The sequence below is a fragment of the Gorilla gorilla genome, chromosome 13, assembly GCF_029281585.2.
Source record: "Gorilla gorilla gorilla isolate KB3781 chromosome 13, NHGRI_mGorGor1-v2.1_pri, whole genome shotgun sequence".
NCBI lineage: Eukaryota > Metazoa > Chordata > Mammalia > Primates > Hominidae > Gorilla > Gorilla gorilla.
In genome coordinates this window covers 124,591,449-124,607,800 of record NC_073237.2, presented here as the reverse complement: position 1 = coordinate 124,607,800, position 16,352 = coordinate 124,591,449, and the positions used below count along the sequence as shown (strand labels likewise).

General features: G+C 53.9%; 1 protein-coding gene across 22 annotated transcripts in view; it reads right to left on the bottom strand.

The window, feature by feature from the left end:
* The window catches only part of DNM1 (dynamin 1), a 52,776-nt gene that overhangs the window by 32,908 nt on the left and 3,516 nt on the right, over nucleotides 1-16,352 (bottom strand). For all 22 annotated transcript variants that reach the window (XR_008668575.2, XR_008668576.2, XR_004071380.3 and 19 more), the window contains exons 2-8: nucleotides 4,619-4,692; nucleotides 4,193-4,342; nucleotides 3,672-3,875; nucleotides 2,838-2,936; nucleotides 2,583-2,743; nucleotides 295-437; nucleotides 32-167 (exon numbers count right to left, since the gene is read on the bottom strand). Coding sequence is in view for 17 of the 22 variants with exons in the window: in XM_031014265.3 (XP_030870125.1) it covers nucleotides 32-167; nucleotides 295-437; nucleotides 2,583-2,743; nucleotides 2,838-2,936; nucleotides 3,672-3,875; nucleotides 4,193-4,342; nucleotides 4,619-4,692 (967 nt within the window). In the remaining 5 variants the exon portion in view is untranslated. The remainder of the gene's footprint in view (nucleotides 1-31; nucleotides 168-294; nucleotides 438-2,582; nucleotides 2,744-2,837; nucleotides 2,937-3,671; nucleotides 3,876-4,192; nucleotides 4,343-4,618; nucleotides 4,693-16,352) is intronic.

Sequence of the window (16,352 nt, the reverse complement as noted above, 5' to 3'; positions counted from 1 at the left end):
GCCATCCTGTCCCCAGGGCTGCCTGACCTACCTTGACCAGCTCGAAAGGGAAGCGCTCGTGGAAGATTCGGTTAATGCGGGCTCCCCCCGACAGTTCGTAGGTGTCGATCTGATCTCCTGAGCCCTCAATGCGCTTCTCAAAGTCTACGGCGAACTGCTGGACCATCCTGGGGGGAGAGTGGTGTGGCCTGAGGGGGCAGGAGCAGCCCAGCAAAGGGAACCCTGGGAGAGCCCCACGCTGAGAGGCTGGGGGCAGGGATTCAGTGATAGGAGCAGGAGCTGGGGGAGCCTCACTGCAGCAGGGCCTTGGTCTTGCGAGCTGGGTCATCGGGGCGGAAGTTCTTGTATTCCTCCACCTCCTTCTCAATGGACAGCAGCTGGCTCTGCAGCTTGTTCCGCAGCCCCGGCAGTGTGTCCCGGATGTGGTTCGTCAGTTGCTGGGGGTAAGGGTGAGGAAAGGGTTGAGGACAGATGGTCACAGGGCCAGGAAGGGACTTGGATGCCAGGGGACTGTGTGAACGTGGTGAGGTGGAGAGCTATGGAGGGCAGCCCTGCCACTGCTGCCTGGGCCACTAGCAAGAAAACTGGTTCATAGAAGGAGCTTGAGGCCGGGCGCAGTGGCTCACGCCTGTAATCCCAGCACTTTGGGAGGCCGAGGCGGGTGGATCACGAGGTCAGGAGATCGAGACCATCCTGGCTAACACGGTGAAACCCCGTCTCTACTAAAAATACTAAAAATTAGCCGGGCGTGGTGGCGGGCACCTGTAGTCCCAGCTACTCGGGAGGCTGAGGCAGGAGAATGGCATGAACCCAGGAGGCGGAGCTTGCAGTGAGCCGAGATCGCGCCACTGCACTCCAGCCTGGGCGACAGAGCGAGACTCCGCCTCAAAAAAAAAAAAAAAAAAAAAAAGAAGGAGCTTGCAGAGATGTATTAGTTGAATTAATGAGTGCACAATTTTCAATAAAGCCAGAAATCTGGATTTGTATTTGGAATTTCCTGATTTTTGGCCAATTTAATATTTTTATTTTTATTTATTTATTTATTTATTTTTTTGAGACGGAGTTTCACTCGTCACCCAGGCTGGAGTGCAATGGTGTGATCTCAGCTGACTGCAACCTGCGATCTCTGCCTCCCAGGTTCAAGCAATTCTCCTGCCTCAGCCTCCTGAGTAACTGGGACTACAGGCGTGCACCACCATGCCCAGCTAATTTTTTGTATTTTTAATAGAGACAGGTTTTCGCCTTGTTGGCCAGGCTGGTGTTGAACTTTTGGCCTCAAGTGATCCACCCACCTCAGCCTCCCAAAGTGGTGGGATTACAGGCATGAACCACCATACCATCCCAATTTAATATTTTTAGACATGCGTCTGAGGCAGGGGTGGCCAGAGGGCTGCCCCTTGGACCCTCTGGGTTTAAAGCCTCCTTTAAGGTCATTCTCAAGTTCTAGCACTCATTCTCACTAGGTGCCCCCACACAGTATCTCCCTGAACCTTTACAACAATCCTATGAAACAGGTCTGATCACCATTGTCTCCATATTACAGATGCAGAAACAGAGGCTCAGAGGCCAGGCACGATTATGGCTCATGCCTGTTATCCCAGCACTTTGGGAGGCCAAGGCGGGCAGATCACCTGAGGTCAGGAGTATGAGACCAGCCTGGCTAACATGGTGAAACCCCGTCTCTACTAAAAATACAAAAATTAGCCAGGCGTGGTGGTGTGTGCCTGTAATCCCAGCTACCTGGGAGGCTGAGGTAGGAGAATCCCTTGAATCCAGGAGGCAGAGGTTGCAGTGAGCTGAGATCGCACCATTGCACTCCAGCCTGGGTGACAAGGGCAAAACTCCATCTACGAGAAGAAAGAAAGAAAAGAAAGAAAGAAAGAAAGAAAGAAAGAAAGAAAGAAAGAAAGAAAGAAAGAAAGAAAGAAAGAAAGGAAGGAAGGAAGGGAAAGAAAGAAAGAAAGAAGAAAGGAAAGAAAAAGAAAGAAGAAAGGAAAGAAAGAAAGAAAAGAAAGAAAGAAAACAAATAAAAAAGAAATAGAGGCTCAGAGAGCCAGAGAGAGTGTCTCAGAGGGGGAGTGACAAAACTGGGATTGGAAACCAGGTCTTGCCTACACAGACAGACAGTCAGACAGACAGACAGACAGACAGACAGACACACACACACACACACACACACACACACACACACACACGCTTCAGTTCTGGATGCCCCATTCCAGATGGAGAAAAGTCCTGGGGAAGCCCCTGGGATTCCCTGTCAAGGTCTTCAGCCAAGTATACTTGAATCCTGGCCCCCAAACCCAAGCTCTTCCCCATGACACCCTCCACATAGGTCTTGGCCTTCTCTGTGTTGGGGACTTCCAGGGCTTCCCTGGCAGGTCCCAGACAGGGAAAGGTCAGTGAAGCTTTGCTGCTACCTGGCTGTGGGGCTGTGGGCAAGTTGCTTTGCTTTTCTGAGGCTCAGTTTGTCTATCTGCGCTACGGAGAGGCTAACCTCTGCTGTTCACTCTCAGAACACACTTAAATTATCCTATTTTCATGCTTGTTTCCCCAGGCCCCATCCTGGCTTGGTCGCCTACCTGATTGAGGACCTTCTGCAGGTAGGGCGTGCCCATACGGTCAGCCAAGTGGCGATAAGATGGATGGGAGAGGAAGAACTTTCGTTCAGCAGCCAAGGCGGCGGTAATGTCCTTCTTGCCGTCAATGTCCTTCTGGCTCCGGTTCACCACCCCAATGTAGCCTGTGAACAGTATCAAGGTCAGGGCAACCAGCCTCAAGGGGAGGAGAAGGGTGGGGAAGGGCTGGGGAGTGGTTGAGGGGCATGGCCTGCTTACCTCTGCGCAGGGGGAGCAGCTTGTTCTCCAGCACGTCACGGGCATCTGTGCCCTCGTCCATCAGGTCCAGCTTGGTGATGACCCCGATGGTGCGCTGGCCTGGGTGCACCAGCAGGAGGGCCGTCTACAGCTGCACCCACTCTCACATACAATTCCATGCACTCCCACTCCCATCCCCCTGCTCTCCTCGGCCCCCTGCCCGCTCACTGCCTCCTCTCTTTCCCCCTTATTCATTTTCCACAGAGTAGCCAAAATGATTTTTATTTATTCTTCTTGTTTTTTTATTTGTTAGAGATGGGATCTCGCTTTGTTGCCAGGCTGGTTTCCAACTCCTGGCTTCAAGTGATCCTCCCAAGTTGGCCTCCCAAAGTGCTGGGATTACAGGCGCGAGCCACTGCACCCGGCCTTTTTTTCTTTTTTGAGACAGGGTCTCACTCTTGCCCATGCTGGACTGCAGTGGTGCGAGTAGGGCTCACTGCAGCCTCAACCTCCTGGGCTCAAGTGATTCTCCGGCCTCAGCCTCACGAGTAGCTGGGACCACAAGCGCGCACCACGGTGCCCGGCTAATTTTTAAATTTTTTGTAGAAATGGGGTCTCACTAGGTTGCCCAGCCTTGTCTCGAACTCCTGGGCTCAAGCAATCCTCCCAGCTTGGCCTCCCAAAGTGCTGGGATTACAGGCGTGAGCTACCATGCCTGACCCCCAAAGTGATTTTTAAAGGTACAAATCTGATTCCACCGCTATTCTTAGACCGTTCAGAGGCTCCCCTTTACACTAAGAATAGACAGCCTGCAAGCCTGGGGTTTTGTGCATTGGCCACCGGGTGGGAACCTACCTTGGGGGTCCACCTCCTTGGCGACCTTGAGGGCGTCAGAATTGGCCAGGTCAGAGTTGGCGGGGGACACGGCCAGGATGAGGCAGTTCTCCTTGGTGACAAACTGCATAAGCATGTCTCGGATCTGGAACTCGATGTCGGGAGGTTGGTCCCCCACCGGGACCTTGGTCATTCCGGGCAGGTCCACCAGGGTCAGGTTCAGCACTGGACAGGGCGGCGAGAGGGCGGGCTCAAGGCGAGGGGCGTGGCCGCGGGCGAGGTTAAAGAATAGGGCGGGGTTAGAGAAGCTGCTTGGGAGCAGGGTGGCAGGTGGGTGGGACTAGGAAATCTCGGGGCGAAAGTGGCAGCCTGTTGGAGGCGTGGCCGGAAGTGAGCGGAATCACGGCTGGGTGGAGCTTGGAATAGGATGATGCAGAGGCAGGATCGCTCTAGGGGCGGAGTCTGCAGGAGGAGCGAGGCACGCAGAGGTGCGTGGCCAAGAAAATGATTGTTAGAGGTTAGGGCGGGGCCAGGGTCCTCACCGTGCGGCGAGTAGACGCGGAGGTTGATAGGCACCGGCGAGATGCCCTTGTTGGTGCCGGTGACCCTGTCGGTCTCGGCCTCGATCTCAAGGCGCACCTCCTCGAAGTCGGTGAATTTCTTTCCCTTGCAGTGCAGGAACTCGGCATATTCTGCTCCAGAAGCGGGCAGGGGAAGGGCAGTAGGCATCAAGGTCTGGAACCCCACCTGGGGGTTTTCATCTCCCACCGGTAATAGAACCCCCAGACACACCCAAGCAGAACCACCACCCACGTCTCCATTATGTATTTTGATCCCCGCTATCCCTAAGGGGAACGAGGCCCACAGTCACACAGCAAGCAAGTTCGTGGCCAGGCTGTCCCTCAGCTTGGGGACGGGGGAGAGGCTGGAGTGGGCAGGCCTGGCTGCTGGTGAAGGAGGGCACGTACCTGTGGTTGCATTGACCAGCTGCAAGACCAGGGGACGTCGGGTGACAATGCCAGATCCTCGAGGCAGGAAGTCCCTGCAATGAGTTGGAGGTCAAAGGAGGGTCAAGATATGAGGGGGCGCCCTCTGTCCCAGGGGTACCTGTCCGGCCCCTGGGAAAGCCAAAGCTCCCTCCAAAGTGCTGGCTCCACCGCTCCTTAGCTCAGGGGCTTCAGGTAACTAAGAGCATATGGCAGCCCAGAAAGGTGGAAAATACTTTTCCTCAAGTCGCCTGGGTCACAGAATTTATGCATCTGAGCTGCCAAGAGACTGGATCAACTCCTAGATACGTCCTGTGTTGGTTTTGAACCAATAGGAAGTCCCTGCCCCAACTCAGCCACGGCCATTCAGCCCCAGAAAACTGAGGCATGGGGTCTCCCACATGCCTATGTGTCCAGTGCCCACAGAGTGGATCCCAGGAAACAGAGCTGTAACTTCTCCCGTCCCTTCCGCTGTGGGGCAGGGCAGCATCTCACTTCCCCTTCTCCAGGCTCCATATGGCTAGGGTTGAAGAAGAGTGGGGAAGGAGGCGGCAAGGAAAAGGACTCATGGGCCGGGTGCAGTGGCTCACGCCTGTAATCCCAGCACTTTGGGAGGCTGAGGCGGGCGGATCACCTGAGGTCAGGAGTTTGAGACCAGCCTGGCCAACATGGTGAAACCCTGTCTCTACTAAAAATACAAAAAAATTAGCCGGCGGGGTGTCAGGCACCTGTAATCTCAGCTATTTGGGAGGCTGAGGCAGGAGAATTGTTTGAACCCGGGAGGCGGAGGTTACGGTGAACCAAGATCACGCCATTGCACTCCAGCCTAGGCGACAAGAGCAAAACTCCACCTCAAAAAAAAAAAAAAAAACGCAAAAAAACAAAAAAACTCATGCTTCTTAGTGCCTACTGCATGCCAGGCGCTTAGTGGGGCTCCATACTGTAGCACCATGAGGCAGGTGCTGTTATTACCACCACTTTGCACATGAGGGAGCTGCACCTTAGAGACATTCAGGTTGCACAGCCAGTATCTGGCAGAGCAGACCCTGGTCTCGGATATATTTGACTCTGCAGTGACACTCCCCTGCCCTTCAGCACCCCGTGAACCGAGCCGCCTTTGAAGGACTGGACTGAGAGGTCCCAAAGTCATCCCCCGTCCCCAGACCTGACAGTCTACAGCTTAGACATCTGCTCGTGCCAATGTCAACCTCAGCTGTCCTTTTGGCTGACTCTTGTGGGTGCCAGTTCTCTGTCCAGTCAGCTCTTTTCATCCACCTCCCTCTGCACCACCCTCCAGCTGGCGCAAGCACAAGGGTGAAGGCCTCTCCAGGAATCAGGATGTCAGAATTGCCAGTCATGGGATCTCCACGGCCCAGGAAAGGGGGGAACAGGTCGAAGCCCGAGGGACCATTGAGACACAGCCAGCGCCTTATTCACAGAGAGGCCCAGGGAGGGAAAAAGATACATTCAAGCTCTACAGAGCCAGAAGTGGAACCCAGGTCTCTTGCTCCCAGCCCAGAGCCTGACCCAGACTCACAAGTCTTCTTGCACCCCAGGGTCAGGAGCTAAGGGTCTTAGGTACAACAGACTAGACCCAGAGCTCCTAGGTTCAAAGCCCCCTCTTGAAGCCTCTCCACTGCCTCACGTCTGGGGAAGTGGACGCTGCTGGGGAGGAGTCAGGAATTATACTGGAGAAGGAGAAGGATGGTAAGCCCTGTGTATATTCATCATTTCTGCGCACCAGGCAAATGCTTTTCATTCTTGCCAGACAGTGAGCAGGGCAGCCTCTTTCTGTCTGCCACTGTATCCCAGTGCCCAGGACAGGGCTTAGCACACAAGGGGCACTCAATAAATTCTGATTGAATCCCCAAGTCCTCGAATCTGTGCTCTGATATAGAGATTATCATTTTACAGAGGAAGCAGCTGAGGCTCAGAGAGGTGAAGTGACTCACCCAAGGTCACACAGCAGAGCAGGGATTCAAAGCTGAGTGTCTGTTGGACCCTCAGCCTGGAAACTTCCTCATTCAATGGTGCTGTCTCAAACCCAAGAAGCCAGACTTGGCTTTTTATGTAATTCAATTAAATTCAGTCTGTGCCGGGCCCTGTGCCGGGCTCTGGGGATGGGAGATGATGAGTCAGACAGTTCCCACCCTGAGGAACTCACAGTGTGGTGGGAGAGACAGACAAGTAAACAGATAATGCAATGCAGCGTGGTATATGCTAGAACAGAGGTGTGCCAGGCGGCACAGAGGGAGGGGGTTTGCTGGGGGGTGGGAGGACTTCCGGTCTCAATCTCTCCCATCCTTTACTCAAAGACTCCTTTGGGGGCGTGACTTCCAGTTTTGGGAGTCCCCCAGGGCTGTGGAGATAGAACAGCTGTTCTCATAGAAGCTGGGGTGGGTGTGGGGGCCGGGGGTCCACCCTCTTCTCCACCAGCTCCTCACCAGCAACACCATGGCAACAGTAGTTGCCATGGAAACTGCAGGAGGGGCTGGAAAGGATGGGACTCCCCACAAAGAGTCCCCCACACAGAGATGTGGACTTTCCCTGGAGTTCTTCCCTGAGAGGCCTCTCCTTGAGCAGACGGGCCCACGCAGCCCTGGTGAGCCTGAGGGGTGGAGGTCTCCAAGGTGCCACATAGCGGGTGTGGGGAGCCCAGGGCCCAGCTGGCAAGAATGCTGGGTGGTCAGGGTCTGGGCCAGCTGCCTGCTGCCTCCCCAGGGCTACTTAAAGGGCAAGTAGCTTCTGGGAAGCAGAGACTAGAGGCAGGGCCATGTCTGGGGGTCAACCCCTCCCAGAGCCAAGATCTCCTGGTGCCCAGATGGGGAGGTGGCCCATCTCTGTCATGGCCCAGGTTCTCAAAGTGAGGCCCTCACGCGGCCTGCATCAGAATGCCTTGGGTAGTTTGTCCAGACGCATGCTCCTCAGGCATGCTGGGCTAGAATCTCAAGAGGGCTTCACGGGGAGGCAGAATCTGGGTTTTAAATGGATCCTCAGGTGGTTTCCACACTCCGTGTTAAGTTTAAGGACCATCTGCCCCATGCTGAGGAGCCAGTGCCAGGCTGGCTCCTTCATCGAATCCTACATTGGCCTTTCCTTGGCCTGGTGCCTGGTGCCAGGACCCGAGAGGTCTGCTTCCCAGTCTCATGTCTGGACTGACAGTGGGGAGGACCAGCAGGTCCCCAGGTCCGGACAATGAGCTCCTCACTCACTTCCGGGTTCCTGCCTGGCGCAGGCCCCGCACGTAGTAGGCGTGCAGGCAACACGGGAAGGAATGTGCATGACTCAGCAGCTCCCTAGCTCTTCCCTTTCACCTGGACACACTGTCCCACTTTAGCCCTCTGTTTAAGGGTCCCCTAGGTGGCCCTCCTTCCCCCCAGTGGGGATCCAGACTAGATCCAGCCTCCAGCTCCTGGTTAGGCTGAGGGAGGACAGAACAGGTGCCCAGAGAAAAGTGTCAGGCCCACCAGCCTCGGAGGCCGCGTGCTGTGCCCAGCGTGGGAGGGGCGGCTGCTGGCATGCCAGTTCTCCCCACTCATTTGGAGCAGATGGTGGGTTCCCAGGGAGGCTGTGCCTGGCCATCTGCAGAGGCACCTTCAAACGTGAAACATGAGGGACGAAACAAACACCTCTCAGGAACCCCAAATGCCACACTCCCCGCCTGAACTGGAGTTGTCACTGTGAGAGGGGTCTGGAGAAACTGAACCCAAGGGCTGACGTGACCCCTACCCCTACCCCTACTCTAGGACCTGAGACTTGGGACCAGAGCTCTGGGATCCTGGTTCCCAGGCCCTGCTGAATGCAAATGACCCCAGGAAGTGACGTGCTTAACTGGGCGTGCACCCAGTGCCGGTCATTCTTCTACGCCTCCTCTTTTTTGGGCTCTGATGTCAGATGGACCCCACATTGAATGTCTGAGCTGTCATGTAGGAGCTGTGTGGCTGTGCACAAATGACCATACCTCTCTGAGCCTCAGTTTCCACATCAGTAAAATGGGTTGCTGTGAGGCTTATACAAACTGATGGCTGAACCAATCGTGGCTACTATGATTATAAATAACGATAGCTTGCTGGGCATGCTGAGACCACAGGCTGGACTCCCACAGCCTCGTCACCAGAAGAGGCAGTGGGGAGAGAGTTGGATGGTGGGTTTCCTGGAGGATGGCAGTGAGCGTGGGGGTGAGGGCAGGATACTTCCAGCCAGATCTTGACCCTGGAGGTGGAAGGCAAGGGGGGCGGGCAGGGGCGTGCTCTGAAGCAGGGAGCTGGGGTGCCTGCAAGGGAGTGGGTAGGCCAAGAAATACAGTTGGGAGGAGGTGAGGCTACCCCCAGGCAACAAGTCGCTCTCTGTTCCTGCTGCCCCAGGGGACCCTAGGCAGCCCCGTCACAGCTCATGAATTTCAAGCTGAGGTCTGAACACTGCAGGGCAGTTCTGGCCTTGGCTTTCCTTGATGTTCTGATGGCCCCCCGGGAGCAGGGACTAGGCTAGACTTGTTCGTCACAATATCCCAGCACCTAGCCCTGGGTCTGGCATGTAGCAGACTCTCAGGACACCCGCACTGACCAAAAGAGTGAATGGAAGATGAGCTCTACCATCGGCTTCATTGTGTAGGGTAGAAACTGAGGCACAAAAGGGAAGTGTCTTGCCCAAGATCATGGTGCAAGTTGGTGACAAGGTAGGGCTCCTGAGTCCGGGTAGGTTCTCTCTCCACAGCAATCTTTCTCCCTATTAAGCAGAGCCTATTACCTTCCCTTATTTCTTATCTTCTCATCCTTCCTACTTTCTTTGCCACCCTCCCTCCCTCCCTTCCATCAATCCAAGTGTTGATGACTTTGTATTTTCAAAAGGGAAATAGATCTCTTTTGCCTCTAATTTTTAAAATCATGTGTTCTCCATTTTAAAAGATTCAGAAAATGACAAGGTGCAGTGGCTCACTCCTGTAATCCCAACACTTTGGGAGGCCGAGGTGGGCGGATCGCCTGAGGTCAGGAGTTTGAGACCAGCCTGGCCAACATGGTGAAACCCCATCTCTACTAAAGATACAAAAATTAGCAGGGTGTGGTGGCGCGCGCCTGTAGTCCCAGCTACTTGGGAGACTGAGGCAGGAGAATCGCTTGAACCCGGGAGGTGGAGGTTGCAGTGAGCCGAGATCCTGCCGCTGTACTCCAGCCTGGATGACAGAGTGAGACTCTATCTCAAACAAACAAACAAACAAAAAGATCCAGAAAATACATGAAATATTTAAAAAATAAAAACCAATCGTCATCCCAACACCTGATGGGAGCCACTGTCAACATTTTATCGTTAATCATCATCATCATGGCTAAACACTGAGGAACTGCTGACTGTCAGCCAGGGACTCTGCCAGGGACTTGAAAATCTACATCAGCACAAGATTTCTTTTTAGGGTGACGGAAATATCCTAAAATTAGATAGTGATGATGGTTGCACCACTCTGTGAATATACCAAAGATCATTGAATTGTGCCTTTAAAATGGGTGAATGGTATGGCATGTAAATTATACCTCAATAAAGCTGTTTAAGAAAATCTGGCCGGGCGCGGTGGCTCACGCCTGTAATCCCAGCACTTTGGGAGGCCGAGGCGGGCGGATCACGAGGTCAGGAGATCGAGACCATCCTGGCTAACACGGTGAAACCCCGTCTCTACTAAAAATACAAAAAGTTAGCCGGGCGTGGTAGTGGGCGCCTGTAGTCCCAGCTACTCGGGAGGCTGAGGCAGGAGAATGGCGTGAACCCGGGAGGTGGAGCTTGCAGTGAGCCGAGATCGCGCCACTGCACTCCAGCCTGGGCGACAAAGCAAGACTCCGTCTCAAAAAAAAAAAAAAAAGAAAAAGAAAATCTACAGCCTTTGGATCGATTCTTGCATGGCTGTGTGAAATCAGAGTGATCAGTTTCTCCATGTTACAGGGAAGAAACTGAGACTCAGAAAGGTGAAATCACATGCCTCTCAGGCGCTCACATGCACACTGGGTTATCAGCCCTTTGATAGCTTCTCTATTCACCTAACATATCATAGACATTTCCAAAGTTATTCACTATGCAGCTACATCTGGATCCTCTTTCTGTTTCCCTCCTTCCTTCCTTCCTTCCTTCCTTCCTTCCTTGATTCCTTCCTTCCTTCCTTCCAGCCGGGTCTTGCTGTGTTGCCCAGGCTGGAGTGCAGTGGTACGATCATAGCTCATTGCAGCCTCAAATTCCTGAGCTCAAGCAGTCCTCCCACCTCAATTTCCGAAGTAGCTGGGACTACATGTGTGCACCACCATGCCCAGCTATGGATCCTTATTTCTTATCACCAGCATCTTGATGAGAAGGAACCCCAGCTCAGCCACTAAATTATTTCCTTGTTCTGAACCTCAGTTTTCCCATCAGTGAAATAGGACACAGGCCAGCAGCTGCCTCCTAGGGCTGCTGAGGGAATGCCCTGAGATCCTGGCTGTGGAAGGACCTAACAGGGGGTGCCCATTGGCAGGTCCCAGTTCCTGAGCACGTGCCATGTGCTGGGTGCTTTATGTGCTACAGCATTGCATTCCTTTGAAATGGGGACCCAGGTTGGGGGTGAGGGTGCATTCACCCGCTGAGATTTTTCTCCCCACCCTGGCTAGTGGCCTCCTTTCCCTGACCTAAGAAGAGAGGCACATGAGACAGAGTGATTAAAGAATAACACAGTCATGACTAGATATGTTGTTAATATTAACCATGGTTGGAGCCGCCCTCTGCCAGGAGCTCTGAGCCCAAGGCAACGGGCTTCTTTCTTCCTCTACAGCTTCCCATCTGGGAGAAAACAAAGCCCTACCCCACACAGGGAGGGCCAGGTCATGGCAGGAGAGGGTCATCAGAGAAGGCATCCCAGAGGAGGTGTTGGCTGATGTGACACTTGGAGGAAAGACAACGACAGGGTGAAGAGCTTTCCAGGGGCCAGCCACCTGGAATCCTGTAATCCCAATACTTTGGGAGGCTGAGGTGGGAGGATTGCTTGGGGCCAGGAGTTCAAGCCCCAGCTTGAGGCCAGGAGTTTGAGACCTGGCTTGAGGCCAGAAGTTTGAGACCAGCCTGGGTAACATAACAAGAGCCTGTCTGTACAGAAAAAAAAAAAAAAAGAGGCTTCCAGGCGAGAGAACAGCATATGCAATAGCACCCCAGGAGAGTGAGAGAGAGGGCACAGCCCTATTTTTCCCACGAACTGTAATATATTCAGGTAGACCAGGAGGGAGCGGCTGAAAGGAAGCAGGACTGGGTAATCAGCCCTCAGGGGCCCAACTTAGGTGTGGGGTTCCGTTTTGAGGGCAGGGAATCCAAAGAGGGCTTCAAGCTAGGAAGATAGATTGGGAGGCTGGAGAGAGTTTCATGCTGTTGGGCGGGGAATGGGTTAGGGGGCAAGGGAGGAAACTACTCTGCTGCTAAGACAAAGGGGCTGGAGTTTGAGGTAGACAGGAGTGAACTGGGCAGAATCCACAGGGCATGGGGACCAAGTCAGATGGGGAGGATGGGGGAGCCAGCAGGCAGTTGATCTTGGGGCCTCTGGCCAGGGCACTGGGAAGATGCCATTCAGGAGAATATTTTGAACACCTTCCAAGCTCAATATTACTTTTTTTTTTTCTGTTGCTTATAGTAATTCTAAGTTGCCAGGGCTGACTTCTCCAAATGATTCTTGTTTCTTAGCCAGATTTCATTCCAGGGAATGGGTAAGAGTGCCAGAGAGTCGCCCAGGAAGAGGAGAGGAGGAGACACAGAGGTGTGTAGGTGTGTGCACACATGGGTGGGACTGGGGTGGGGAATAGGGTAGACAGAAACATGGAAAAGTGTGGACTGGAGGCAGGAGACCCATGCCTGTTCCTGGCCTGCCTCTGATTCAATTGCTGTGTGACATTAGGCAGGTTCCCTACGCTCTCTGTGTCATTTTTGCCATCTAAAAAGCTGGTGGCTCACACCTGTATTCCCAGCACTTTGCAAGGCCAAGGCGGGCAGATCACCTGAGGTCAGGAATTCGAGACCAGCCTGGCCAATATGGTGAAACCCCATCTCTACTAAAAATACAAAAATTAGCCAGGCATGATGGCGGGTGCCTGTTAGTCTCAGCTACTTGGGAGGCTGAGGTAGGAGAATTGCTTGAACCTGGGAGGCGGAGGTTGCAGTGAGCTGAGATTGTGCCACTGCACTCCAACCTGGGTGACCGAGCAAGACCCTGTTTCTAATAATAATAATAATAATAATAATAATGCCAAATAAATACAAATAAAATAAAAACCTGGTTGGAAGGCCAAAGTGGGAGGATCACTTGAGTCCAGGAGTTTGAGGCCACCCTGGGCAACATAGTGAGACCCCATCTCTACAAAAAATAAAATAAAAAACTTAGCTGGGTGTGGTGACACATGCCTGTCATCCCAGCTTCTCAGAAGGCTGAGGTGGGAGGATGGCTTGAGCCCGGGAGGTCAAGGCTGCAGTGAGCCAAGATCGCCCCACTGCACTCCAGCCTGGGTGACAGAGTGAGATCCTGTCTTAAACAAAACAAAACAAAACAAAACAAAACAAAACAGACAAAACAAAACAAAACAAAAACTTGGAATGATAGAAGACATCAGTACTGCCCTTAGGCCTGGGGAATGGAGCCCTTAGTCTGAGACTTACACTTAGGGGTTCCTCTCTGGACCTCCTCTGGCTTCACCCTCCCCATGGGGCAAAGAGTTCCCCAGGGGCCAGGGGAGGTGACCAGCTGAAGCCTGTGCTCCCCTCGTAGGCTACGCTCAGATGCCCCAGAATTCCCTCTCAAGCAGTTCCAAGCCCACCGCCCAGGCCCAAGTGGGGACCAGCCCAGGCCCAAGGTGGGTCCTTTCTGGAGCTGGGATATGAGGGCTGGGGTGTTCACAAGTGAACCCTGGAGGGATAAAGAGGGAAATGACGGGGCAGCCCGCGGAGAGGGGACACCTGTCCCCACGCCTCCACATCCACCACGGAACTCCAAGGAGTCTGAAATTCTGAATTCAAACCCAGCTGGTCAGGTTGTGATGAAGGTGCGTTTGTTATGGTGGGAGGGCAGAATGTATTGCATTTAGCAATTCCTCAGCTTGATTTATAACTGGAATACATAGACATATGGCATGTGGGCGTCCGTTTCTCCACGCCTGACAGCACTGTGTCCATGACCTGCTTCCTCCATTCCTGCCCTGCCCACCCTCTCCACTCTCCCACCTGCACCCCCTTCCCTGGGTCCGACCCTCTGACCCAGCCAGGGCCTGGGAAACTCAATTCTCCTGGCGCCGAGATCAGATACTGTCTGCCAGGGTCACCTTTCACTCCCAGCTCCTCTGGGCCATGGTGGGGTGTGGGTTTGGAGAGGATGTCCTCTGGCTGTGGATGGGTGCATTTCCATGTTTCCAGCCCCAGGGGTGTGCTCCACATGTGGCCCACAGGTAGTGTGTGCTTAGCATGTGGCAGCTGCGTGCTCTGAGCACGCAGAGGCTGGAGCAGAGTGTGGCAGCTCTCCAGGTGGGTGGGGGGGGTGTCAAAGGGCCCCTAACAGGCCCCTCAAGCCGTGCCTCCCCAACCCTCCTAGTCTCACCTCTGGCCTCTGCTCCTCACTCAGCCACACTGCCCTTCATCCTTCATCCGGGTTCTCAAACCCATTGGGCTCTTTTCCCCCTAACTCTTTGCTCAGGACAGTCCCTGCACCTGCGGAAGTCCACACCTTGGCTTGACCACGTCCTAGTCTTGCTCAGGTCCAATCTTAAATGCTACCTCCTCGGGAGGCCTTCTGATGGCCCAGAAATCCCCCCTCCCCTCAATATCAGGCTCCTTGCAACGCAGGAGCAGCCTCCTTCAAAATACACGACAAATGTGCTCTTTGTGGATTTCATGTCTGTCTGCCCCGATCAGCCGCAAGCCTCCCCAAGCAGGATGGGTCTGGCTGACTCACAGCTGTATCCTCAGGGCCTGGCACACAGCAAGTGCCAAGGAAATATTAGTTCCCTCTGCCCCATCCAGGTCATCGATACTCTGCCTAGGATGTCTCATTTATCCCCTAATAGTCTTTGGCCTCCATCTCCAAATCTGAGAAACGGGACCACTATGACGCATCCTGGTGTGTTCAGAGGAAGAGACAGAGCTTAATAGTGGGGAGTGGGCTGTCTCCCCTGGGAAAGGCTAGGTTTGACAAAGAGAAGGGCTCTTAGAGTCCAGAGACCAGCATCACGTCCATGCTGGGATAGAATGCAGAGGAGAGAGCTGAGTGCTATGGCTCACACCTGTAATCCCAGCACTTTAGGAGGCTGAGGTGGGTGGATCACTGGAGGTCAGGAGTTGAGACCAGCCTGGACAACGTGATGAAACTCCATCTCTATTAAAAATACAAAAATTAGCTGGGCGTGGTGGTACATGCCTGTAATCCCAGCTACTCGGGAGGCTAGGGCAGGAGAATCACTTGATCTTGGGAGGTGGAGGTTGCAGTGAGCTGAGATCGCGCCATTGCATTCCAAGTCTGGGTGACAGAGTGAGACTCCGTCTCAAAAAAAGAAAAAAAAGAATGGGGAGGAAGGGACAAGGGCATTGGGGGAGACAGAAAGCCTGGGGGTGGGGGGTAGGCAGAGTTACGGGGAAACCTAAAACCCTTCCTCCCAGGCTGCTCCTTCGGCTCTGGGCAGAGGGTCGCTCCTCAGGACCCCTACCCTACCCTGGATGGAGAAGATCCCCAACCTGTGCCCCCATCCTGGTGCACCTCCCAGCCCACGCCATCCCAGAGGGCTTGCCTGTCTACGCCCAGGCAGGGATAGAAGCAGCACGTCCTCCATGCCAGGCCCTGCCCCGAGTGCTTCCTGGGGATTGTTTCAACACTCACCATAATCTCACAAGGGATGTGCTATTATTATCCCCATTTTACAGATGAGGAAATAGCAGCTGGGCAGGGTTTGGGGAACATGCCCAGGGTTTCTCTGCTTGTAAGTGGCAGAGTTGAGCTTCATACTCGGCAGGTCTGACTCCACACCATGCTCTCGGCCCCTCTGCCACATTCCCACCAGACTTGGCCTGCCCTAGGACAACCCACTCTTGGCCCTAGAGGAGCACTGGGGTGGGGGGTGTAGTGGGGCAGGGGTGATAAAGAGGAGCTGGAGGGACAGCAAGGAGGCCCCTTTGGCCTAGGGCACCAGGCATCTGTTCATGAAAGGCTGGTGTGTGCTGGGTCCACAAACACTCCCCCGTCTACACTTACCCCCAGGATGAGCTCATCTACTCTCGGGTTTAAATCCCATCTCTACACCAACGACTTCCAAATTTTTATTTCCAGCCCGCCTTCCCCCTGAGCTCTCAACTTGCATCACCAAACTGCCAGCTGACATCTTCCACTTAGAAGTCTAACAGGCATCTCAGGCTCAATATGTTCAGAACCAAACCCTGGTCTTCCCCCGTCCCCCCAGTCTGCTCCTCCTTACTCTTCCCGACTCTGTTAATGGCACCAACACCCACCCAAGGAGCTCAGGTCAAAGTCACAGAAGTCATCATTGATTCCTCTTTCCTCACCCTCCACATTCATCCTCCAGCAGGACTTCCTCTAAAATATATCCTGAAACCCACCCACCATTCTCCTTCTGGTTGCAGCTGAAGCCCTTGTCCAGGCCCCCCACTACCCCCTGCCCACTGCAGCAGCCTCCCCACCAGCCTCCTGCCTTTTCCCTCACCCGCTCCCCAAGTCACACCCTTGCTAGAA